The sequence below is a fragment of the Podarcis pityusensis genome, assembly GCF_964106645.2.
Source record: "Podarcis pityusensis genome assembly, chromosome: 12".
Taxonomy (NCBI): domain Eukaryota; kingdom Metazoa; phylum Chordata; class Lepidosauria; order Squamata; family Lacertidae; genus Podarcis; species Podarcis pityusensis.
In genome coordinates, this window is record NC_138037.1 from 47,708,696 (window position 1) to 47,735,774 (window position 27,079).

At 44.7% G+C, this 27,079-nt stretch overlaps 1 protein-coding gene and 1 long non-coding RNA gene across 6 annotated transcripts in view; one reads left to right on the forward strand and one right to left on the reverse strand.

Moving 5' to 3' along the window:
- LOC308460043 overlaps positions 1-27,033 on the reverse strand; it is a 38,229-nt gene extending 11,196 nt beyond the window's left edge. The window contains exons 1-3 of one of the 5 annotated variants that reach the window (XR_013978406.1): positions 26,343-26,981; positions 24,660-24,737; positions 1,882-1,966 (exon numbers count right to left, since the gene is read on the reverse strand). This is a non-coding gene — a long non-coding RNA (uncharacterized lncRNA). Of the gene's footprint in view, positions 1-1,881; positions 1,967-24,659; positions 24,738-25,969 lie in introns of all 5 variants that reach the window. The other 4 variants (XR_013978408.1, XR_013978404.1, XR_013978405.1 and 1 more) reach the window with 4 other exon arrangements.
- BFSP2 (beaded filament structural protein 2) lies at positions 699-21,654 on the forward strand. The gene is made up of 7 exons (XM_080975953.1): positions 699-1,953; positions 9,103-9,185; positions 12,909-13,065; positions 15,585-15,746; positions 16,325-16,456; positions 18,272-18,492; positions 21,420-21,654. The coding sequence occupies exons 1-7, from the start codon at positions 1,498-1,500 to the stop codon at positions 21,421-21,423; spliced, it is 1,215 nt and encodes a 404-aa protein (XP_080832079.1). The 5' UTR covers positions 699-1,497; the 3' UTR covers positions 21,424-21,654.
- Positions 27,034-27,079: the final 46 nt, after the last annotated feature.

Below are 27,079 nucleotides of genomic sequence, written 5' to 3' on the forward strand. Positions count from 1 at the left end.
GTTGAGCCATGGAACAAAAAAGACAGCTATCCCTTTTCCACAAAAACATTGTACTGTGACTAAACTGCGTGCTGACAGAGCATTCTCTGAGCATTAAGGGATTGGGCTGACAAGCCAGGCAAGACTCCACGCTCTGCCATATAGGCAGATAGGCAGCCAGGCTCAGAGAATATTTGTGGCATTCCACTTGGTGAGCCTCTAACAGCGTGGCTCGATGGAATTGTTATGCCAGCCTTCCCAACAGCTTCCAAAATCCAATTTTTATTTGGCTCTGATTCTAAATCAGCTTTTAGTTACATCTTGCTTGACGTTTTGTGTTGTTACAGATTTTAAGCTAATTTTATCATGTTCTTTAGAGTGAGTCTTCCTGACCTATGGATTAGGGGACATATACCCTTCCTGCCAGTCCCAAACACTGCTAAGCAACTTGCTTTCTTTTGAGCCCTTTGGTCTGCAAAACTAAGAGGGTTTAGGACTCATCAAGCAAGGTTGTTCCTGTACTATTTATAATTTTTATTTACAAAGGCTACACTTTCAGTTTTCATTGTATCTGATCTTACAACAACCAAATGAGGGAGATTGTTATTCCCATTTTAGAGATGTGGAGCTAAGGCCTAAAGATAGTGAGGCACTCATAAAATAAGACCAGGGCTGGATTTGGAGCCAAGTCCAACTCCTGCCTGTTCCCTTCATCACACATGATCAATGTATTTATGTGGGTGGGAATGTATTTTGTGCCTCTGTCACCAGCAAAAATATGAAGGAACCCCAAAATAAGTGACAAGAGACTTAATGAAGAATTGGCCAGTTTTCACTTACTTATTGCTTTCTTATCACTGTGAAAGTGTTAGGTTGGTGGGTCGTCCCTGTCAATCATAGAAACTTACAATAGCAACACACACACACAACGTGGTAGCAGGCCAGTTTGCTTCAAGCTTCTACTCTACTTTTCAAAAATGATCATTCATGTGTCAACAGCCAGGAGGCCTTTTGATGCTCAGGATCAGATGGGACGGTATAAGCAGTGCTGCTCGCTTAAATTCAGCTAGATCTGCTCCTGGCATATAAGAGGCATCTCTGTGAGCTGGACTCATGCCAGTACACGTAAACCCTGCATTTGGAAGCCCAGAGAAAGGCAGCATTTAAACATGGAAGAAATTATCTCTCCTCGCCCCCTACCCAGCCCAAATTGAGGCTCTGGACTACATTGTCCTTTCCATGTGCTGCTCTTGCAACAGACAGATCATTCTCATGAAATAGATTGCTGACCGAGGGGAAAGGCCCGAACAATTGTTCCCAACAAACACGCCTGTGGTACGCAGCCAAAGACAATGAGAAATGTCCCAGAAGCTCTCGGGACAGAGCACAGATAATGAGCCCCCCTCCAAATCCTGCTTCGCTCTGCAGATCTCGACCCGCCGGCTGCAGCAGCAGCAGCGGCAGAGGGGCACGTAGCAAAGAGGCTGCTCATTTAGTGCAGGCAGTCCGAGCAGCAGCATGCCCTTCACAAGACGCAGGGCTTCCTTTCTGGGGCAGCAGCCCTCTACGTCTGCAGCGGAGAGCGCGGGCACCGCCAGCCGTAGGGTTAGCATCGGTGGGGCAGGCAGCCTGTCCAGGCCGTCGGGGGTTTATGTGGGAATTGTGCCAACAGGAGGTGTCAGCAGCCTGGGCACCCGCGTGTCCCGCAGAGCTCTGGGTATAAGCAGCGTCTTCTTACAAGGCCTCCGTAGCTCTTGCTCTACTGTCCCATTGCCCCAGGGGCTGGAAAGAGGACGGGGCCTATCTTACGAGAGCCTGAATGGGTGCCTGGTGGACTACATTGAAAAGGTGAGAGCTTTAGAGCAGGTCAACCAGGAGCTCGAAGACCGCATCCGTGTTTACCTGAACAAGAAATCTTCCAGCGCCAACAACTGGGGAGCCCTGAGAGAGAGCTGGGAGACCATCTACCACCAAGTGAGTATGAAAACTGGCAAGAAAGACAAAGACGAACGAATCGTTAACCAGAACAAAGAGTTTCTGATGCCAATGATAAGAACGCAGCCTCGTGCTAGGGTAGAGCTACCCTGCCTAGCACATTTTAATTTTTATCTTCATGGTAATTAACATCATTTCACTGTGTGTGTGTGTGTGTGTGTGTGTGTGTGTGTGTGTGTAGGGAATGCATTATGTATGGGAATTGCCCTGAGGAGGTTCATGCACAAGAGGGGAAGAATGGAAAGCTCTCTCTCCCTTCTTTGGCGTAGTCAGCCAATTCTCAGAGCAGTCGTTACATTTATGAGCAAAACTACGAAAGAAACGCTGCCAAAACAGCGAGTTTATCCTCGTGGTGTTATCTCATTGCCAGCTTGATGCTGTTTGTAACGAGGAAATACCATCTGAGTGGTATTTGCTGCTTTCATTCATCTTATTTTCCAAAAGCAAAGTCGATTTTATTTTATTTTATGGCAAGGCGTTTCTTCCACCCCTTACGCAACGTTTAGCATGGAGGGGAACTTTTCAGTCAAGGTCTTTGCAAACAAAGAAAGACTTTTTTTCATCTAAAATTTGTGGAAATTTTTACCCATTTTATAAAACTGCCTTAAAAAAAAAAAAACTCCCAACACAACCCAAATATCTTATGAAATTAAAGCATGATCATACATAGTGCAAGAGGCATAAGGGCAAAATAAATAAAAAAATTTGACCCTACAAACACTAGGAAGGCACGCCTATATTGAATCAGCATTGCTGCAGCACTATGATCACCTTGTAGATCTTGCGGAACTAGTGAAGTCCTGGATGCCTCTACTCCAGTGGTTTTCAACAAGTGTGCCATGGCATCCTGAGGTGCCTTGAATGATAGGGATGCCGTGGGCAACACTGGCCTCTGCCCCTCCTTCCTTCCCTTCCTCTGATGCCCTCTTACATCTCTGCCTCCCAAAGGCTTGCACAGCTGTTTGTTGCAGCAGCCCTGGCTACAAGCTCCCCAGGCGAATGGTGCCTCTGGGTCTGGCCAGGGGGTGCTTCCCAGGCCCCTGTGGGGGAGTGTGAGCAGGCCCATCTCTTTGGGGCGGGAAGGCAGCTCAGAGACCAGGGGACTCCCAAGGAGAAGGGAGAAGAGAGGAGGCTGAGGGAACACTCCACAAGGAAGGGTGTTCAAAAAGGGGTGAGGGGCAGCCAGCTCTGCAGGCAAGGGGTGACACAACTGGGCTCCTGAGCCCCACAGGGGTGCCGCAGAAAGAATGCAGTTGGTCAAGGGAGCCGTGGACTCAAAAAGGTTGAAAACTTCTGCTCTACTCTAATACAATTTCTTGGGAATGTTTTGGTGAACAGGCTAAGGGGTCAGAGAAACAGACCTTTTAGGGCCCATGGACACATTTGGAATGTGCACCACAACCTCCGGTCACTTCTTTCCACTCCACTCCACCCCCACGAGACAGAAATAGGAAAGTCCTCAATTATTCTGGATTAATTAAGATGGGACTAAGAGACCGCTTTCCATGCAAGCAGTAAAATACTTGAATCATAACTCTGCATTTAGCCTGCATTTAGCCTATACACGCTAAACTAACCCAAGAATAAATCTAATTGAACTTGCTTCTGAATAGACTTCCATAGCATCTCACTGTCAGGTGCATTTCCTAGATGATTTGATGTCAATTATCTGTAAATTATGTTAAATCATTGTACACTCATCTTCTCAACACAGTCCTGTTCGTATATAAAATGTTAATGTTCATTATTATTGCTATTATTATAAAAGGCTTCAGCCCTATAAGCAATCCTGTAAACTGCCCTGAGATGTGCGGGTATAGGGCAGTATATAAATTCAATTAATAATAATAATACTACGGGGAGGGAGGTAAGAGTGCTTTGTACTGTAAATGGGCTGCATAGGTATCACAAATGGGTTATTACTGGCAATGCTTTTAAAATTTTACTTGATTTTCCACAGAAAGGGGTAAATTTAGATTCAATTGGAAGGTGGGGTGGGGGTGTGGAATAAGGGCTGGCGTTTTATTGCCAACGATGTTGTTTATCCTGAATGCATAAGGAATACCCATGCCACAAAAGGAGGATGACTGATGAAGAGGAAGGTGGCTGTTACTGCATCCCCCTGAACCTCAGACAGACTGAGGTTGGTGAGGGAGTGCCCGATTCACCCTAATGAACCAGTCTCTGCTGTGCACCACTGTGCCCCAATGCAGAGTTACAGCAACATTACTGGCCCTGAGAGGTGGGTGCCTGTTGTGTCTCTGCCTGAGTCACTGCTCTGGGTCCACCGCCTTGCAATATGCCTGGACAGAAATGAAGTTCTGTAAAATCCTCAGAGGCTTGGATTGCTGTCTTTACATATTCTGAAAACATTCTGAGTGAAGCCTCTCTGCTTCCAGAAGTTGTGGGATGGAGTGAGGGAGAAACTGTTCTAGAGGCACACATTACCAGTCAAGTAAGGCTGATTTACAAGCCTTATTGCAGCATATGCTGCACTCAAAGGGACTCGAGGTATAAATAAGTGCATTAACACTCCTAACAACATTGCACAGCAGTCAAGTTCAACTAAAAAGAGCAGCTATTCAAACAAAGCTAACAAAATCACAGAACAAACTGTTTCAGCAATCAGTACAACCATACTAAATTCCTGACAATTCATTTTATTAGTACAAACAGCACTATAATGAAGTATTAAATAGCAAGCCACAATTTGTTGATTTTAAGCTAGTCAAAATCACCAGCAGAACTCAGTGTAAATAGTAGCTATCACAAATAAATTAAAGTGCCAATGGAACAGGCACATGAAAAGAGGGAGGCATAACAGTCAGGCTGTGTATATATATATTTTATTTTCTAATAAAGCAATTCAACAAACCAGTTAAGTTTGGTGGCTTTCTTCCTGCAGGGATAAGGCAGGGGCTTTCTTCTTTAAAGGGTATTCTGTAAAATGAACCTGTAGCGCTCCAGATGTTGCAACTCCCATCATCAAATAGGGAAGTTTTTTAAGGTTTAATTGTTTATTATGTTTTTATATAAGGGATGCGGGTGGCGCTGTTGGTTAAACCACAGAGCCTAGGGCTTGCCAATCAGAAGGTCGACGGTTCGAATCCCCGCAACGGGGTGAGCTTCCATTGCTCGGTCCCTGCTCCTGCCAACCTAGCAGTTCAAAAGCACGTCAAAGTGCAAGTAGATAAATAGGTACCGCTCCGACAGGAAGGTAAACGGCGTTTCCGTGCGCTGCTCTGGTTCGCCAGAAGCAGCTTAGTCATGCTGACCACATGTCCCGGAAGCTGTATGCCAGCTCCCTCAGCCAGTAAAATGAGATGAGTGCCGCAACCCCAGAGTCATCCGCGACTAGACCTAATGGTCAGGGGTCCCTTTACCTTTATGTTTTTATATATGTTGGAAGCTGCCCAGAGTGGCTGGGGCAGCCCAGTCACATGGGTGGGGTACAAATAATAACATCATCATCATCATCATTAATGGCCATTGGCCATCCTGGCTGGGGCTGCTGGAACATCATCTGCAGGGTCACAGGTTCCCCATCACTCCCTTAGGTTAACAGGCAGAATTTGCACCAGGTTTTACAGGCAGAACAGGCAGAAACCACTAGGTTTTGTCCCCTGACCCAGGCCACATTCACACCATACATTTAAAGCGTGATACCACTTTAAGCAGACATGGGTTCCCCCAAAGAATCCTGGGAGCTGCAGTTTTTTAAGGGAGCAGAGACCCCTATTCACCTCTACAAATCTCCAAAGTTCCCTGTGAAGAGGGATGGTTAAACCACTCTAGGAACTGTAGCTCGGGGAGGAGAATATGGGCTGCCTAACAACCTCCAGCACCCTCGACAAACTCTTAATGACATCTCCCAGAATTCTTTGGGGGAAGCCATGATTAAGGTGGCATCATAATGCTTTAAATGTATGGTGTGGATGTGTCCCCAAACAACCTCTTAAATCCATGCAGACAAAGGAAATTGGCAATCTTAGCTGTGCAGAAGGCCAAATCTGCATGCAGGAAACGGCATGAATCCTGTGAGCGAATGGTTTGCAGTTGCTGAAAACTTGTAGGGCTATTCCACCATAGTTAGATGCTGTGGGAAGCTCCTGTTACAAATCTCGTGTGTGTGTGTGTATGCATGCACGCAAGAGAGAGAGAGAGAGAGAGAATTGGCCCATGAGATTTGAATTCTGGTTGCATTATTAAACAGTCCAAAGAGAGCTTTTTGATAAAAAATATTCCCAAGAGTCAGCAGGACATCTGTGTACAGTCAGTGCAGCAAATTAAAAGATGGCACTTCTCTCTGAACCTGAGAACAAGGTGTTACAAATTGCAGCCTTCCTTCTAGTTTAGAAGTAAGAAAGTGAGAAAAATAATTAACGAAAATCTCCATCTAATTCCAGTCCCCCCCTCCCAAGAGAGGTTTACTGCTGAAGCAGTTAGTATTACACAGGGGAAATGTAAGTGTTATTTTTGTTAGCCGTAAAGTGTGAAAATGCATATTTTTAATTCCCTTTTAAAAAATCCTGACACAGTTTACTGCAGTCATATTTCCAAACCCTGGGGATCCCAGGTGGGAAGACTGGGTTTAAAATAAGGCTGCAGGATTTGATAGATGAAAATGTTTTAAAGGACACAAATTGTTTGGGCAGCAGGATTAATTTTATTTTAACTACAGTTTTCGATGCAAATACTTATAGAAATTGCAGATGGCAAGCACCACATTGTCAGGGCAATGCTAAAAGGAAGGGGAAAGGATAATATGAGGCAGTGGAACCACCAAATTCAAAATCCTGCCTGCTCTAGATCCAGTCAGGCTGAAAGACCAGTGGTGACCGGAGAAAATAACTACACTAGCTCCAGGCTGGTGCAATTTTCCCCACTATTATGGGGACTTGGGGGGGGGGGCTTTGGATGTTGCAGAATCACAGAAGCATAGAATTGTGAAGTTAGAAGGGACCATGAGAAGCATCTATCTGGAATTCCTCTTTTTTGTATTACTGCTGTTGGAGCACTAACGGCAGAGCAGAACAAACTTTTTAATGCAATTTTGCCTAATAGACACTATTTTACAAAACAATCCCTGCTAATATAATGTATAATTCCATGTTATTTTCACTATTATTATTTCACTATTATGTGCATTTTTAGGCAAACTTCACACTGGTATATGTCTTTTTGGACACATTACTTGGCTGGAGAACTGCACTGCAAAATTCAGAGAAAATTTTGCAGGATGGTTGTTTCAGTTTGCATATTCTTTCTGAAACTATGTAGGTGCGCCTTTAAATGCAAATAGTCCAAATTCTTACCCATACCTATCAACAGTAAAAAGTAATACCGTATTTTTCGTCCCATAGGACGCACCTACTTTTTTGGGGGGGAAATAAAGGGAAAATTTTTTTCCTTTATTTCCCCCCCCCCAAAACCAGGTCGGGGAACAGTGGGATGGCGGCGCTGCGCCTCCCCGCTGTCCCCCGAGCTTGTGGGGCTGGCTGATGTCTGCCCGGCGCGAGGGGCGCTCTGCTTCAGGGCACCCCACGCGCCGGGCGGCAGGCTGCGGACACCTGCGCGAAGCACGGGGCGTCCTCCGGAGGGCGCCCCGTGCTCCACGCTGCAGACTGCCGCCCGCAAGCCTTGCACTCCCGGGGGGAGTTCCCCCCCCAGTGCGCAAGGCTTGCCGACACCTGCGCGAAGCACGGGGCGTCCTCCGGAGGGCGCCCCGTGCTCCGCGCTACAGGCTGCCGCCCGCAAGCCTTGCGCTCCCGGGGGGAGTTCCCCCCGTGCGCAAGGCTTGCCGACACCTGCGCAAAGCACGAGGCGTCCTCCGGAGGGCGCCCCGTGCTCCGCACTACAGGCTGCCGCCCGCAAGCCTTGCACTCCCGGGGGGAGTCCCCCCCCGGTGCGCAAGGCTTGCCGACACCTGCGCAAAGCACGGGGCGTCCTCCGGAGGGCACCCCGTGCTCCGCGCTACAGGCTGCCGCCCACAAGCCTTGCGCTCCCAGGGGGAGTTCCCCCCGTGCGCAAGGCTTGCCGACACCTGCGCGAAGCACGGGGCGTCCTCAGGCTGCCGCCTGCAAGCCTTGAGCGCGCGGGGGAACTCCCCCCGGGTGCGCAAGGCTTGCGGGTAGCTTCGTGGAGCCTGGAGAGCGAGAGGTGTCGGTGCGCACCGACGCCTCTCGCTCTCCAGGCTTCAGCGAAAGCCTGCATTCGCCCCATAGGACGCACACACATTTCCCCTTCATTTTTGGAGGGGAAAAAGTGCGTCCTATAGGGCGAAAAATACGGTAATTCCTACACCATGCCATTCCACTGCCCTCCCCAAATGTATCACTCCAACTAATATTATGTTAGAGGAAGAAAAACTGCAACATATTGGCCATCTGCCCTTTATATCACTCTCAAGATGGTACCTACTGCATTCCTATATGCAAACTTATTCACAGTATATTGTAATAAATATATGATACCCTCCCTTTAAGCATTTGTTCCCATGGCCACGTACAAGTAGAAACAATGCCAGTAAATACCGGTAATCATCAACATATTTCAGTTCACAAGCTTATCATTCTAGCCAAAGGCCACGACAAACTTGAATTAAGCAATAGTATTAATAAAATTGTACAGAACATGCATCCATAATATAATAATCCATAATATTAAAAAAACTTTGCCAAGTTTCTAAGCATTAAAATAGTTTCCCTTGTGAATCTAGAATCCAATTTGCCAACAACCAGGATATAAGAGAGACACCAACCAAAGACACCAACAAACTCAAATCCAGTTTGATTTCAGATTAAACCTCCAAATCACCACAACAATTTATAGCAATTTTATCCAGCTCCAGGTTGTTTTAAGTTACTCCTTCTGGCAACTGTGTCATGCAGCAAGACACTTTCCCCAATAGCTCACCATGATACTCCAATGGTTTTTTCTACACTGCCACAGCGCTTTCACAGACTCCCATGAAGCCATTGGTTAACACATATCAACCAACAAGATATCTACTGAGTATTAACACCAAGGTGTCAAGAGCTGATTAAATTCAGTCTGGTCCAATGAAGGACCCGGTTCCGGATACAGATTGTATTTGTTATTTATATTTGACTGCTTCAACTGTTCTAGGTCGGCGATGCAGTCATGGAAAATGCCCGGCTTATGTTACAGACAGAAAATATTCAAGCCTGTGCCGAAGATGTTAAGGACAGGTAATCTCTTGTAGGTCAATTTTCTCTTCCTCTATTGATATGAGAGAGAAGAGGGGGAAAGATTCAGACTGGGAATAATAGTAGAGGGGTTAATCCTAACAAAAGGGATCAATTCATGGGCCATCTATCAGTGGGACAGAGCTTTTGACTGTGGTACATTGGTAATATTATCATAATCATCCTTACTTGCTCTCCACCAGCCGTTACAACAATTTAAGATTAAGTACTAAGAACAGTGAAAACTGATTACAGTCACAAGAATAGGATAGTCCCTCAAAACACACATCTCAGATGACAAAGGCCAGGGTAGAGAGAGATGTCTTCAGCATTTGCCGAAAGCTATACAGTGGTGCCTTGCAAGACGAAATTAATCCGTTCTGCGAGTCTCTTCGTCTTGCGGTTTTTTCGTCTTGCGAAGCACGGCTATTAGCGGCTTAGCAGCTTAGCGGCTATTAACGGCTTAGCGGCTATTATAATAATAATAATAATAATTTATTATTTGTACCCCGCCCATCTGGCTGGGTTTCCCCAGCCACTCTGGGCGGCTTCCATAGAAACAAAAAATACAGTAAAATATCACAGATTAAAAGCTTCCCTGAACAGGGCTGCCTTAAGATGCCTTCTAAATGTCAGATAGTTATTTATCGCTTTGACATCTGATGGGAGGGCGTTCCATAGGGCGGGCGCCACTACCGAGAAGGCCCTCTGCCTGGTTCCCTGTAGCTTTACTTCTCGCAATGAGGGAACCGCCAGAAGGCCCTTGGCGCTGGACCTCAGCGTCCGGGCAGAACGATGGGGGTGGAGACGCTCCTTCAGGTATACTGGGCCGAGGCCATTTAGGGCTTTAAAGGTCAACACCAACACTTTGAATTGTGCTCGGAAACTTACTGGGAGCCAATGTAGGTCTTTCAAGACCGGTGTTATGTGGTCTCGGCGGCCGCCCCCAGTCACCAGTCTAGCTGCCGCATTCTGGATTAATTGTAGTTTCCGGGTCACCTTCAAAGGTAGCCCCACGTAGAGCGCATTGCAGTAGTCCAAGCGGGAGATAACTAGAGCATGCACCACTCTGGCGAGACAGTCCGCGGGCAGGTAGGGTCTCAGCCTGCGTACCAGGTGGAGTTGGTAGACAGCTGCCCTGGATACAGAATTGACCTGCGCCTCCATGGACAGCTGTGAGTCCAAAATGACTCCCAGGCTGCGCACCTGGTCCTTCAGGGGCACAGTTACCCTATTCAGGACCAGGGAGTCCTCCACACCAGCCCGCCCCCTGTCCCCCAAAAACAATACTTCTGTCTTGTCAGGATTCAACTTCAATCCATTAGCCGCCATCCATCCTCCAACCGCCTCCAGGCACTCACACAGGACCTTCACCGCCTTCACTGGTTCTGATTTGAAAGAGAGGTAGAGCTGGGTATCATCTGCATATTGATGGACACCCAGTCCAAATCCCCTGATGATCTCTCCCAGCGGCTTCATATAGATGTTAAAAAGCATCGGGGGGGAGGATGGAACCCTGAGGCACCCCACAAGTGAGGGCCCAGGGGTCTGAACACTCATCCCCCACCACCACTTTCTGAACACGGCCCAGGAGGAAGGAGCGAAACCACTGTATAACAGTGCCCCCAGCTCCCAGCCCCTCTAGACGGTCCAGAAGGCTGTTATGGTCGATTGTATCAAAGGCCGCTGAGAGATCCAGCAGAACCAGGAAACAACTCTCACCTTTGTCCCTAGCTCGCCGGAGATCATCAACCAGCGCGACCAAGGCAGTTTCAGTCCCATGGTGAGGCCTGAATCCCGATTGGAAGGGATCCAAATGGTCTGCATCCTCCAGGCGTGCCTGGAGTTGTTCAGCAACCACGCGCTCAATCACCTTGCCCAAGAATGGAAGATTTGAGACTGGGCGATAGTTGGCCATACTGGCCGGGTCTAAAGATGGTTTTTTAAGAAGCGGTTTAATGACCGCCTCTTTCAGCGGATCTGGGAATGTTCCCTCACAGAGGGAAGCATTCACCACCCCGCAGAGCCCATCGCCCAGCCCTTCCCGGCTTGCTTTTATTAGCCAGGATGGGCAAGGATCAAGGAGACAGGTGGTTGCTTTCACGCGTCCAAGCAGCCTGTCCACATCCTCGGGGGTAACGGATTGAAATTGATTCCATGCAACTTGACCAGACAGAGCTCTAGCACTCTCCCGCCCTGGCCCTGCTCCCACGGTGGTGTCTAGCTCCTTCCGAATATGAGTGATTTTATCTGCAAAAAACTTTGCAAAATCGTTGCAGGAGATCTTGGGGTCTTTACAATGCCCCGGTGGTAAAGGTGGTTCCGTTAAATTACGAACCACCTGAAAGAGTCTCCTGCTACTATTTTCTGCAGATGCAATAGAGGCGGTGAAGAAAGTCTTCTTCGCCGTCGCTATTGCCACTTGGTAGGCTCGATGTTGAGCTCTAACCTGTGTCCGGTCAGATTCGGAGTGAGTTTTCTGCCACCGACGCTCTAGCCGTCTCAGCGATTGTTTCATCGCCCTCAGCTCCGAAGAAAACCACGGGGCTGTCCGGGCTCCATGCAATCGGAGAGGGCGCTTTGGAGCCAGACAGTCGATAGCCCTGGTTAACTCCGCATTCCAGCGGGCCACCAGGGAATCAGCTGAAAGGCCATCAACATGGGCTAAAGCATCCCCTACCACTCTCTGGAAACCATTTGGATCCATTAAGTGGCGGGGGCGGACCATCCGAATTGGTCCCACCTCCCTGCAGAGGGGAAGGGTCGCAGAGAAGTCCAGTTGCACCAGGAAGTGATCTGACCATGGCACTTCTTTTGTTTCACTTTTACTTAGTGTCAGATCACCCACGTCACTAGAGGTGAACACCAGGTCTAAGGCATGTCCATGACTATGAGTTGGGCCAAACTTATTCAGGGACAGCCCCATGGAGGCCATGCTTTCCACGAAGTCCCGAGCGGCCCCTTGTAAGGTCGTGTCGGAATGGATGTTAAAATCCCCTAGGACAACCAAACTAGGTGTCTCCAGGAGAAAATCCGCCACGACCTGAAGCAGCTCGGACAGGGAATCCTTCCGGCTTAGCGGCTTTAAGAAAAAGGAAACAAACTCGCAAGAACTCGCAAGACGTTTTGTCTTGCGAAGCAAGCCCATAGGGAAATTCGTCTTGCGGAACGACTCAAAAAACGCAAAACCCTTTTGTCTAGCGAGTTTTTCATCTTGCGGGGCACCACTGTACACTCAAACCTCGGTTCCCGAATGCCTCCGTTATCGTACATTTCAGCTCCCGAATGCTGAAAACCCGGAAGTAAATGCTTTTCAAACGTTTTTCGGAATCCGAACGTCCGACGCAGCTTCCGCTTGAGTGCAAGAAGCTCTTGCAACCAATCAGAAGCCGTGCCTCGGTTGTCAAACGTTTCAGAAGTCGAACGGCCTTCCGGAACGGATTACGTTCCACAACCGAGGTTTGACTGTATAGCGAATGAACCAGATATGCCTCTGTAAGGAGGGAGTTTCACAACTTGGTGTTTGCGTCAGAGGATTTGCCCTCTTCCCAGGCTGCCACCCCCCAGACACCCATCACCACTGGATATGCCAGGTGGGGAGGGTGGGAGTTGGAGTCTAGTAACATCTGAAAGGTGACAGGTTTCCTATCCCTGTAACAAACGCATCTGCCAGAAGACTGAGCTCTGGGCTGCAGTGTCCCAACGTCCTGTCCATTTCTTCTGCAGGTATGAAAATGAGCAACCGTTCCGAAAGGCAGTGGAAGATGAAATTAATTCTCTCTATAAAGTGATTGATGATGCTAATTTGACCAAGGTGGATCTGGAGAGCCAGATCGAAAACATGAAAGAAGAATTAACTTTACTGTCAAAGAATCATGAAGAGGTAAGTTGGAGCTGAGAACAGCACATGTGTAGAATATATCTTTTTAGGCGACTCACTGGCATCTATTCAAACAAAGGCTAACTTCTGCCAAAAATAGTGTTTATTGTTGAACTTTGCGATTAATGTCACAGTGCAGGGCTCTTAATTGGTGGGTTTTGTATTTGTTTTTTGCATAAGCTTAACTTAATGCCTTTATCTCAAAACAATAAGCAGGCTCTGACATACTTTGCTATTTTCACTTCTGTGTGACACAGTGCCATTTAAACATACGTGAAAGTCCACATTCATATAACCTTATAGCCAAACATCTGGGAAAAAACCACTTCAGCTACATTCAGGTTATGAAGCCTCTGCTCTCCCCAAGGGGTTAAGCTTTTTGTGCACTGATAAGCTTAACTTTTACATGCTGCCTTGGAAACACCTTGATCGTGGGGTGCTCTCTCTACAGAAATGTAGGTTTTTATGTATGCAAGGTTGCCTCTTGTTCATAAAACCATAGGGGCTAAAAACAGCCCTGTAAATTTCCCCACAAAAGTTATTAGTCTGAACTTTATTTTTTTACTACTATTCCAGGGGGCTAGTACCCTGTGCTTCTGTATGGGTATGCTTCTCCATGGCCAGCATGGAAACCCAGACTACTAGCTTCTAGTTTAAACAAAAAAAAAAAATTAAAAAGCCTTCTACCAAGCAGACTGGAAACAGAAGGAATGGATCCTGCAAAGAATTCTTTATCTCCTATTCATACCAGCTGAAATATCTAAAGAATTCTACATAATGCAAGGAGGCTGTGATTTCTAGCCTGTCCTGCATTCATCGAAATTACATAATTTCAATGGAAGAAAAATGTCAAGAATGCAAAAAATAACATAATTTTTATATAAAAATTGTGGACTGAAAAAATATGGCAATGAATACCGCTGGTGTTTATTTGTGTGATTTCCATTCCTTACCTTCAACAAACATGCAAATTGTGGCAATTTCCATTCCTGCTTCTATTTCTGACAATATTCTCCAACATCCCTACTTATATGATATCTTTCACAGCAAAACCCTCCCAAGGCAAACAGCAAAATTTGGTAAAAGCATGAATACAATATATAAAACACATCCCAACACCACACAGCAGCCATGCCAGACTCCCTCAGTTTAGTAGGCCATGACAAAGGATACAAAAAATCCCAGTGACAATGGCATGCTAAGGCTGCAATCCTATATGCAACTACCTGGAAGTATGTCCCAATGAACTGAATGTTGCTTACTTCTGATAATATATGAACAGTAATGCACTGCACTGCACTTTAGAATCTGGGGCTATGGCAGAGCACCTAGGTAACTATTTCATCATCAACACAGTCATCAAGGTTGATGGAATTAAGATGGTCCCGTGAAATGACCCAGATACACTTAAAAAACCAAAAACCACAGACTTCCCATGAGAAACACTTTCTACATCAACTAGCCATGTCTATCACAGGCTAGGAGGAAAATAATTTCATTTCCAGCAATTCTAAACAAAGTTCCTCCTGAAAACTGAGCTCTCTCTGTCACCAAACAGCTTTTGCTCTAGAAATAGCTATTTGTGAACAGTAACACCATCAGTAATTCCAATCAGAATACGAGCGTTTTGTGGGGGGAAACAGATCTGACCCAGCGGGAGAGCGCCCCCAGCAAAGTTTAAAACAATCACAGAGTTAAGCAGTAGTACAGCGTGGGGAATATAGGCTGCTAGAGCCCTTTATATATCCCATTTAGTTTGCAAACAGCACTTGATCCTATCTCACTACCCTATGGCAATGAACAGACCACACACTTTAAAAGCTTTACTTACAAAATCCAAAGGTCTGATTCATGCACTGTTTTAGCAGCAAGGAGAACACACATGGAATACTCTTGGGTACAAAATACAGCTTCAAGCATGCAGTCTGAGCTTGGAACAAGCTCAGACACATCCTTCCTGGTCAGTTACATGGCACGAAAAGAGTGAGGAAAGGAAGAGAAAAAGTTTCACTTCCCCTGTCACCTCTGAGTTCCTAACTGAGTTCTGTGATCTTAACCCCTTCATGCATTAACTAGCCGTATGCTTACTAGTTATGTTTGACTGCTATTTCCCACGTCCAGTCAAACCTTGGTTGTCGAGCGTAATCCATTCTGGAAGACTGCTCGACTTCTGAAACGTTCGACAACCGAGGCGCAGCTTCTGACTGGTTGCAAGAGCTTCTTGCACTCAAGTGGAAGCCACGTCAGACGTTCGGGTTCCGAAAAATGTTTGAAAACCAAAGCATTTACTTCGAGGTTTTCAGCGTTCGGGAACCGAAATGTACAGTATCGGAGGTGTTCGGGAACCAAGGTTTGACTGTACTGCATTTACATTTGAGTGACTATTTGTAGAAAACAAACGAGAAATCAAGTAAGGCTGCAGTAGCCACGAATGATGTCTACCCAGTTGCATCAATGGAAATTGTTCCTTTTGCTAGAAACTCAATGGGTGCTGCCCATTTATTTATGTGGGTGGTTTTCAGGATGTCAGGATGCTTTACAAGCAGCTTGCTGTCTCACCACTGGAAGAACTAGATACTCCCATTGGAACAGGCCTGGATGACATACTGGAAAAAATCCGGATTCATTGGGAGAAAGATATTGAAAGGAACCGAACTGAGACTGGCGCCTTGCTCCACACCAAGGTAAGAACAAAACAAGGTAAGAGTAACTAAGACTGCAATCTTATATACATTTGTCTGGGAGTAAGTCCCATTTATCTCAATGGGCTTTGTGTTTTAGTAGACATGCATAGGCTTGCAATGTAAAATGATTAGGGAGATGGAGCACCTCTCCAATAAAGCCAGGCTTACCAAGCATGGACTGCCCATTCATTATGTGTGTGGGAAGCTTAAAAATAATACTGCCCAAATTACTCCATGAAATAACGCTCTCCTCCATTTTCTCCAATCAGCACTGTCAACCAAGAGTAATATTTATATACCAGTATATGCTGTAAACGGAGGAGAAAGTGATGGATTGAAAATCCCAGCAGCTTTTGAATTGTATATATTTGTGTAACGCAGACATCCCCAAACTCGGCCCCTCCAGATGTTTTGGGACTACAATTCCCACCATCCCTGATCACTGGTCCTGTTAACTAGGGATGATGGAAATTGTAGTCCCAAAACACTTGGAGGGCCGAGTTAGGGATGCCTGGTATAACAGAACAGCAAATAAGAATCTGCATTTCCCCCCGTTCGTCACTGTTAAATGTTGTCAGCTAGCCACAGAAACAGCACCATCTGTACGGACACAAGAGGAGGAACTGGTTGAATCCCTGAGGGTAGAGTTTCATGAAACAGCTTGCAAAATCCAAAGCCTGCAAGCAGAGACTGAATCACTGAGAACTCTGGTGAGTCAGAAATGAGAAATGGTATCTGTTTATAGGTGCAAGGCTTTTGTTTCCAGGATGAACAGATTCCTATTTGTATATGGGTTTGACATCTTATGCTATAAGAGAATCAGTGCAATCCTTCTGTATGATTTCTCAGAAGCCACTGATTTCAATGGAAATTATTCCCCAGTAAATGTGCATAGGATTGCAGCTGACATTTTCAAATGTGTTCAACAAACCATTGTTCATCCATTATAATTGCAACCACACACTTCTTGTGGACGTCAAGGCTTGAAAACTCCACTTTTCAAAACAGTTTTTATAGCTATAAAACTTAGGGTACAAGCTGGAAAGCTGACTTATAACTGTTTACCAGTGATTCCAGTAGGAGCATTAAGCAAGTGTTTAAATTTCTTCCACTGAAATCAGTAATGCCCCTTTGGTTCTTTTCAGGATTGTGGCCCAGTTTGCATGCAATGACAAACACAATGCCCAAAGACAAAGAGCGTGTGTGCGGGTACTCAAAGCAAAAACTGTGGCTGCTTCACTCCTCCACCAGTCCTGCTTCTGCCACACCACTTGAAGCAAAGCCACAGTGTGGCTTAGTGTTACATTTAGAGACAATGCTTTTTTCTAAAAAAATGTTTAGGGGTACTCTCATTTTCTTAGATTTCTAATATTGAAATACTGCCCCTCAATGAGGCCAAACTTAGATTCACAAAATGTTTAGGGGTATGCGTACCTGTGTACCCCCAGAAAAAACAACTGCATTTAAACATCTCAGTACATTTCCGAGCACAATTCAAAGTGTTGGTGCTGACCTAAACTGCCTCAGCCCAGTATACCTGAAGGAGCATCTCCATCCCCATCGTTCAGCCCGGACACCGAGGTCCAGCTCTGAGGGTCTTCTGGCGGTTCCCTCACTGCAAGAAGTGAAGCTACAGGGAACCAAGTAGAGGGCCTTCTCGGTAGTGGAAAGCCCTGCCATCAGAGGTCAAGGAAATAAACAACTATCTGACTTTTAGAAGACATCTGAAGGCAGCCCTGTTTAGGAAAGTTTTTAATGTTTGATGTTTTATCACTTTATTAATATTATTATTATTATTATTATTATTAATTACATGTCTTGCTCACAATGAACCATGAGCTGAACCAATTTGTGGTCAGTTTACTGCTTGTGGTTTGTTTGGGGAAAACCAACAAGGCTGGGTTCACACAAAATGCTAAGCCAAACCATGGCTTACCTTTGGGTAGCATAGCAATAGTAGGACCAGGAGAATACCTGTCTGGATACCTGCATGCTTACTTGTTCTCCCTAAGCTACGATTTGGCTTAGTGTTGCATGCAAACAAGGCCTCTGTCAAAATGGTTGCATTCTGCAGAGCCTCTATAACGTGGATTCAAGTATTTGTACACATGCTCCTCATTGCCAACAGCTCCTCTCAGTGTTCCAGACACCACTTGTTAACCTCTCTCAAGTTTCCAAAATTATGGCCAAAGTTTCCAAAATTACTGGCCAACTAGTGTGTGGAGCTATTGTCAAGAAAGAAAGATGACACGGTTCAGGTGTCCCACTCCACATGCCAAGGTTACAAACGTCAGCATTCTCACCTATGAAAACCTACACCGGACCTCCCCAGCTTATAACCACCAAATGCAGCCCTCCACTGTCTTATCATATGAGGCCACACTACATAGCTGCTGAGTTTACCTTGGTAGAGCACAAGTTGGGCAGGCCAAAAATATGTATTAGCATTTTTATTACATATATATATATATATATATATATATATATATATATATATTTACAACAGGATTTTGTTGTCCTTGCAGAAGAGAGGTTTGGAGAACTCCCTCTATGATGCCAAGCACTGGCATGACATAGAGCTTCAGAATTTAGGTTCTGTCATCACCAAGCTGGAAGCAGAAGTAGGAGAAATCCGAGCGGAGACTGAGCAGCAGCAGAGGGATCGTGAAATTCTGCTGTCCATTAAAACACAGCTGGAGAAAGATATCACTGCGTATCACTGCCTTCTAGACAAAGAAGAGAGCAGGTATTTCTTTGTATGGTGAATTGTGTCTTGCCTGCATAATCGCTTCTCTGTGCCCAGAGGAGAATTAATCAGAGTGGACACAAAAGGATAAATCAAGCAGGATCTAGCAAATATTAGCATTGCTACATTATAATATTACATTGCCAACAACTTCATTCTGTTGTGCAACTGATGCCTCAGTTACAGATTTGGATATACAGCTACTAGTTGACTGAACTCATATATATACTCCATTCCTAAGTCATATGTGAACAATTCCTCTTTACGAGGTATGGCCAGACCAGATTCTCCACTCACTCGCCACCTTCCCCAGAAACAGCAGGCACAATCCAGTCATTCCAGTACTGCCTCTCTTCAGATTTAAATTTTAGGCCTTTGAAGGATGGGGTGGGTGGAACAGGCTCAAGTCTTGATGGCAAAGTTCTCCCCAGCTGGCAGCAGTGAAGCTCAAACAGTACCATTGCCTGTTGCTTGGCTCAGAAGGCCAGTCAAAACCACATCACGGCTTAAAGTTTCCTAGAGCTGCACTATTTCATATTGTGGACAACAGGTGACACACTTGCCAAAAAGAAGGGGCCTCTTTGATTTTGGCTGCTCCTTGTGGTCTCTGCAGAGTGCTGCAAGTGGACCTGAAACAAAAGCTGCAGCTTAAAATGCTCCTGTCCAGAGTTCCAGCCAGTCAGCCATGCACTTTTCCAGGATATATGGTACTCCATTTAATCAAAGTATCTCAGCTCACATTAATGCATTAAATGTTCATTAAAATATCAAAATATAAATAAAACCAACATGCCATTCCCCTCTCCCCCACCCCAGTTTTCCACACCCCTGCCCCAAACAGTCAGCATTCCATGACCGTTAAATATGACTACAGTAGTCCTCACTGTGCTATTTTGAGAAGTGGGTTCCTCCGGATTTTTTCTTAAACTTTTTGGGCATTTTTGCAAGCATTGGGGTTCCCCAAAGCTTTCTTAAAAAAAAAAAAAGTTTACTATTTTACACTGATTTACATTAAGATCATATGACATACAATTTACATCGGAATCGATCTTGACAACTTCGCATCCTTACATATGTGATGGCTTAATTCTTTCCCTCTTGAATATAGACTGCAGACCCTTCAAGTGTCCCTATTTTCCAGATTTAGAGAAGCTTTCCCAGTTTCTGATTTGACCCCAGAATGTTCCGCTTTTCCTTAGGACATCCCTATTTTCATTGGAGAAATGTTGGCAGGTATGGAGTTATCCGCCCCCTGAGCCATCTGAAGGCAACAGTTTTTTACATGTTTTTTTTAACAAAGGAAGTTTTTTTTTTTAATGTTTAATGTTTCCTTATGTTTGTATATAAGTTGGAAGATGCCCAAAGTGGCTGGGGCAACTCAGTAAGATATGTGGGGCATAAAATAGTAAAATTATAATTATGGAAAGGGACGTCCCTATTTTCATCAGAGAAATGTTTGAGGGTATGAGACTGTACCCTTTTAGCTACATAAGGGTGCACACTCAGATGTTTGCTATTAGTTTATAGGAACACTGCAAGACTAAACAAGCAGCAGAGCTCAGTGATATAGGTCCTGCCCTGGTCCCAATCTCCAGAAGATCATAGATACAAAATAGTGGATGGAGATATAATGCAGTCTGTTTGCATGCATTATGCATGAGTGCAGTTTTACCACCTCATTGCAAGCCACGGTAAGTCAAAGAGCAAGATTTGCATATACCGCAACCTTGGGATGCTGCCACTAGTTAAGACTGACAATGCTGCATCAGAAAAACCTATAACTCTTCTGAAGAACTGGCATCGCTTCAGATTTTCTAGCTTTAAAAAACTAACAATACATGGAACCAAGTATTCTCTTCTTTGCAGAAAGGAAGCATCAGTCCCAGTTCAGCAAAGTAAATGAGATATATATTATTTATCAAAACAAACATCTATTTGTGTTAATTCTTAAGTCTCTTGATTTACTAGCACATTCCATTTTTAAAAGCTAGCCCATTCTAATTCAACACAAAATACAGGACTTAGATTTTCATCTTTAGTGGGAATTCATAACATATTGATTCATACTAGCTTAGTGTCTGTGGTGGAGCCCAAACTACCAACAAAAAGTGGTTGAATACAGCACACTAAACGGCATGAACAGCCAAAATAGCAATGTATGAGGATTTGGCTGCAGAGCAAAAACGACTTTTAACATATAGTTCAGGATACTGTTTCAAACACAAACCAAGAACAACAAAGTTTTCCCTGTTAAAAATAATAATTATGTCTTCCATGGGAAACATTACGCAGAACAGTTAGCTTTTGGTTTACCATAAATGGAATTCCCATCTGTAATACGCCAGAAAAAGCTGCCCTTTTCACTGGAAAATTTGATTTCCAAACAAGTGTATTTCTTTTCTGACAACTGACTCATGAAGACCTGGTCTGAATTTTTCCTATCAGTCTTGGAAGTCTTGGCTGGATTTAACATCCACTCTCTTCATTAGGAAGAACATATTTTCGCCCCCACAAAAAAACTCTGAATCCACTACTTGGATAAAAACACAAAGGACAACTTGGATTAGAATAGTCATCCCAGACCTTGAAGCCCACATATTCACTGCATATGTGCATCTATTTAATCATGCATGTGATAACCTTTCTACTTGCAACCACAAAGCTGACTTATACAAAGCGTGTGTGTGTTTGTGTGCGTCATTTTGTTGCTCATCTTGCCAAAACTGCATCAAATCAATTTGTACTGTTAAGGGTCTGCTTATCTTTGGAGAAACAATGATTTTGTTATTTAGTCGTTTAGTCATGTCCGACTCTTCGTGACCCCATGGGACCAGAGCATGCCAGGCGCTCCTGTCTTCCACTGCCTCCCGCAGTTTGGTCAAATAATGGTCAAATAATGATAGTGTTGTTTTTGTTTAACTTTTCAGCTGATTTTCAAATTTGTTGTCTTCAGAAGACAATGATTGTTGCTCAAAGCACAGGATGATCTCACTGGCAAGTGTCCATGGAAACGATGAAAGCCAATGCAGCCTACTCCAACTTGATTCGTCAACTTCAGTAGGCCACAGCTTGACCGACTGCACTAGGCATCCCCACATATGATTGCTTCGCTTACAGGTTTCAAAACTTCCTATATGATTATAGAATAAAATATCAGTTCAACTTGATGGCTCTTTTTTAATATAAAAAACTGCTGGGGAAAAACTAGACTGATCCTGCATTCTTGTCAACACTCATTTGAGAATATATCTCACTGATCTCAGTTTGATTTTTAAAAAACAACAACAACAAAGGCACAAAAGATCAGGCCACAAGATTAATACTTTCTAAAGTCCCCTGTTTTACCGGAGGAGACTTGCAAATTGTATTCTGGACACTCCTGAAGTTCCTTAGAAGGTTATCTGGAGTTCCATTTGTCCACCATAACTGATCGCATTCTGCAATGCACGGCTGCAAAAGAGCATTGAATGTTTACTAGGCTACACTCTCAGTTCATATGGAGCAACGGTGAGGGAGGGGGCCTATAAGTCTAGCCAGTCCCCTGATTTAACTGAGGGTGTGTTCTAGAACATGAACCTAGCCAAACTACATGAGACATGACTGGATCTCTGATATATTTGTTAAATTATAGAATAAGGCTGAAGAACCTGTGGCCATCCATAAGATGGACTCCAATTTGCACCAGTCCCAGCCTGTATGGCACAGGACTTGGAGTAGTTTATCCCCTTACCTGCCCATGTTCCCATTTCCTGATCTAAATTCTCCCTTCTTCAAGTTACTGTTACCCCACTGAGGAAACATACAGTTACAGTATAGACCCATCTGCTTTTACTACTGAAGCAAATAGCAACTGGGGGGGAGGGATGGAAGAGAAAAAGAGATTTCTATTGAGAAAACAGTACAGAGAAAACCTTTGTATGTTTGCGGGGGGGGGGGCAGCATACCTTAATCCTTCCCCCCCCCCCCCAGTGCCATGCCTCTGATCCACTTCAACTCCCCTGATGTGATGGTTACCTTGGAAGTTTAAAAAAGACACCTGGAGATCTGATCCCAGGTTTCCCACATCTCACCTATTTTGACCTTTAGAAAGGGTTTCTTGGAGCTATGAAATCTCAAAAGATTGTCTAGATTCAGAGAGGCCCATCATCATCATCAACAACAACAACATGTGTTTATTTCTATGCTACTTTCCCACAAAATTGTGCTTAAAGTGGCTCACAACATTCAAACAGTAAGTACAGCACAACTACTACAAAATAATATGAAATAACAGATACAGTGGCTTGGATCCCAGACATTCTTTTAGAACACTGTAAACACATACTGTAAACACATACTGCCCTAGTACTGTCTCACTACACCAGCTTTCCCCAGCTTGGTGCCCTCCAGCTGTTTTGAACTACAACTCCCATCATTCCTGGTGAGAGTTGTAGTCCAAAACAACTGCAGGGCACCAGGTTGGGGAGGGCTGCACTATACTACTAAATGACAATGGGAATACTTTTTGTCTGATCACTGGAAACATTTTGAGTCTAACCAAGTTTGATTTGAACATGTCAATCTAAAAGAGAAAACTGATAGAATTAAATAACATAAGCAGTTTTGTAACAGACAAGAGTATCGTCAACAGCACTAGATGGAAGCTCAGTCACCTTGATCCCACAATACATTCTAAGCCACACCACTAATCCTCTCAAATTTGGTGCTTGTCACACAACTCACACTGAGTCGCCTAGTACCAGTAATACTTCTCAGCTGCTTCCCATCTGTCCATCTCTCATCATGGTGTACAAAGATCCTGCGCAGACATTCACAACCACACCACAGTTTACAACGATGCCTTAATTTTAAATTATTTTTCCCATAGAAGAAAAAGGCTTAATTTGGATCTCTGAGGAAGGTGCATACAATAGGTCCACTCTGCGGATGTGTGGGATTTGTTCCTTTAGTTTATCTAAATTCAGGCCAGGTAAACCAATGTGTAGAAAAAGCAACAGTTCTATACCCAAACAATAAATGCTTTGACGCCAATATCCTGGCAGTTGGTCTTTCACTTTACTGAAAGTATGCAAGTGTTTTCACAAAAAGAAGAGCATAAATAGTAGAAGCAAGCTATATAATTGTGAAGATATCTTTATATGGCCAAAGGAGGGAGGGCAGGATACTGGATGAAAATTGTTTAAACCATACTATAATTTTCCTGGAATTCTCTGAAGAGCCCTTAGCCCTCGCTTTAGCCTAACACCCCAGGGTCACTAGGAAAACTAGACACTGAAAAGCATGGAAAGTTGTGATCCTAAAGATTTCAAAATCCACAGTTGGAAAATACCTTAACTAGGACCAACCAAATTGTCCCAAAATTATAAGCAAGCTTTCTAGTTCTTCAGAACTCTACTTCGGGCTGGATGCTAAGCAGCACACCCAAAAAGTGGGAGAAAGGTTTTCTTGATATTGACACCACAAGGCTGTACAGTATTTAGTCAGTTTTAAGGCTTGGAAGATGGAGAATGCAGACTTACCCTACACAGCACAATCCTACATGTCTAGTCAGCAGTAAGACCTGCTGAGTTCAATGTTGTGGCCTTAACACAGGTATATACATTCCTCCAGACTACTCTGCAGACCTGCTTTGACTATAATGCCCCAAAGTAATTTCACAAAAGGCATGAGTTTATGGGCCCAATTAAAGAATGTCTTTCTCATGAACCTTATTAGCTTTCCTTGTTGCTTTTAAGCAGTAAGGTCTCCACAAAAAGCACTGTCTTCAAATGCATTTCTAAACAAACTAGCAAATAGGAGCCATGTCCATACTATAAAAGAAATCACAATCTGTTGCACATAAAGTTGGTGCAGAAAAGGCTAAAAAAAACACACAACCCAATCAAACATGACTTAAGAGATTTCAAAAAGTTGATTTGAGAAAAAACATCAGTTAGAAAAATGCTTAAAGAAATTGCAGCCTATCAAAGTCCCTGCTAGTGCTACTTATTGTATCTTACAACCTTATCTTATGGATTAGTTTTAATTGCTAAAGCCACACTTGTTACTGAACAAGTTGGGCAGAGGCATTCTCTGAATCCTAAGGGAACAGCGGTGTAGAATTTTGCTAACTGACCAATAGTATCAGGCAGTGCTATTTTTCTAGAAAAAGAGGTGCCATAACTCACCATGAACTCGTCCTTCGTTCTCTTATAATGGCAATGGTGCACACTTGAGAGGTGCTGGAACTGAGTTGCTGAGCTCGGCTGGGGGGGAAAAAGCCCTGGTATCAGGACAGCAGCTTACTAAATTTGCCTATTTAGACTACAATCATATGCACATTACCTAGCAGAAGCCACACAGGTGAATCCATTTTGTGTAAATCTATTTTTTGCAGCTAAGCTTGTTGCTTTTTGTTTCATTATGACTTGCCTTTTGTGGCCTGCTTTGTCCTTGTGTTGCTTACATAATAGAACAAAAAGTACAAGGATTAACGGTAAATTTACTTGCAAATATCAGAAGATCACTGTGTTAATTGCAAGTAAATTTATTCATGGTTGGCCCTCACCTGCCACTTTAGATAGCATATTACACACCTGCTCACAGGAGCTTTACTCAACTTAGGTGCTGGGACTGATAATGGGTTCACTGTTTGTCCAGGGCTTTTCCATTACCTAGATAAAAATCTATACTTCAGGAAACACTTCAAGAACACACTTAAATGTGTCCTGGCTCCTGGTGGAGTACAGGATCAGGTTTAAGGTGCTGGTTTTAACCTTTAAAGCCCTATACGGCCTAGGACCCTCGTACCTACGGGACCGCCTCTCCTGGTATGCCCCACAGAGAAACTTACAGTCTTCAAATAAAAACATCTTGAAGGTCCCAGGCCACAGAGAAGTTAGGCTGGCCTCAACTAGAGCCAGGGCTTTTTCGGCCGTGGCTCCGATCTGGTGGAACACTCTGTCACAAGAGACCAGGGCCCTGCGGGACTTGACATCTTTCCGCAGGACCTGCAAGACAGAGCTGTTCCACCAGGCCTTTGGCCAGGGCATAGCCTGACTCCCTCCCTCGGCAATCTTCGCGGAGCTCTGGCCCAATGGTTGCCAGTGGCTTGAATTAATTAATTTTATAATGAATGATTTTAGAGTGTTCTTTGTGCTGTACTTTTGTACTGTTTTATTGTTGTTAGCTGCCCTGAGCCCGACTTCGGCTGGGGAGGGCGGGATATAAATAAAATTTATTATTATTATTATTATTATTATTATTATTATTAAATTGGAACTGAGACTAAACAAGTCTACATTTAATTAACCAACATGTTTTTTGCGGCTATTGAGTCCTTCACACAATAGTGTCTGGCTTGCCAGAAGTACTTAGGAAAAGGATCTAGGAGTCTAAGTAGACCACAAGTTTAATGTGAGTCAACAGTGTGATGCAGTAGTAAAAATAGCTGCTATTGTAGGCTACATCAACAATGTATGGTGTGAAGTCATAGTACCTTGGTCAGACAACACCTGGAGTACTGTGCCCTGTTCTTGGCGCCATAATTTAAGGATCTAGAGTGTGTGCAGAGGGTGACCAAGATGATCAAGGGTCTGGAAATCAAGCCTTATGAGGAATGGTTGAGGAAGTTGGGTACATTCAGCCTGGTAAAGCGGAGACTGAGAGGAGATATGATAGCCATCTTCAAATATCTAATGTAATCTGCTCCAACTCCCTGCAACGCATCCATGACTAATGGCCATTCAACCTCTATTAAAAAAACCTTCAGTGGGGTTGGACCAGATGGGCCTTGGGACCCCTTCCAACTCTACAATTCTCCAATCTTATGGCAACTCATTCCATCAGGCCTCCTCAGCCTCAACTGTCACCTGGGTGGAGGCATTCCATCACCCTGTCTCAGGGCAAGAGAGGAAGTTGGTTCATTGCATTCATTTTGCTGGAGGCCCAGCTCCGCCTGGCACCTTCTGCCTGTTAACTATGCCAGCTGGTCGGCATAGGAACAACTGTCTCTAGAAACTGGTGCTTAAACTTTTGAGATTTATTTTCCCCTGTCCTCTTGGGCGTTGTATTCCTTTTTCATTTTAAGATTGTAAGGGAGCGTATTGCTTTAATTTCTCATAAGTCGCTGCGGGAGTCTTTTTGGCTGAGGAGCAGGATATAAATACCCTAAATAAGCCAACCCCGCAGGTACGGTTTTCCTCCCTCACAAGAGGCAAGGGGCGCAGCTGCACCGGTTGCGTTTCTGCCTGTCGTGCGCAGCTGCCGAATCCCGTCAGAAGGGAGGACTCAGAATCTCGAGGACTCAACGCGCCCCCCCCCCTCAGAAGGACGGCGAGCAAAAAAAGCGCGCGCAGAACCAAGGCCCGCTATCTCTAAGCTGAGGGAGCGCAGAAACAACAGAGATCAAAGCCTGGCCCGTAACGAACATCTGCCCGCGCTGTACTGCCTCGTCACTCCCGGAGCGCCCAAAAGGCGTCGACTTCGCGCAAGCGCACTCCCTCCGCCTTCTCTCTCCTCCCACATTCCGGGCCGCCGGGCCAATCACAGACGGGGCTGCTGACGCTCCTGCCGCACCCAAAGCTCGTCACCCAGGCCTCCTTTGCCT

What these genes read in the sequence shown, in the direction of transcription:
- BFSP2 (XM_080975953.1), top strand. Translation starts at nt 1,498, where the DNA reads ATGCCCTTCACAAGACGCAGGGCTTCCTTTCTGGGGCAGCAGCCCTCT. An exon ending in GGGAGACCATCTACCACCAA is followed by an intron (nt 1,954 to 9,102) that starts GTGAGTATGAAA and finishes CAACTGTTCTAG; the next exon opens with GTCGGCGATGCAGTCATGGA. An exon ending in TGTCAAAGAATCATGAAGAG is followed by an intron (nt 13,066 to 15,584) that starts GTAAGTTGGAGC and finishes GGTGGTTTTCAG; the next exon opens with GATGTCAGGATGCTTTACAA.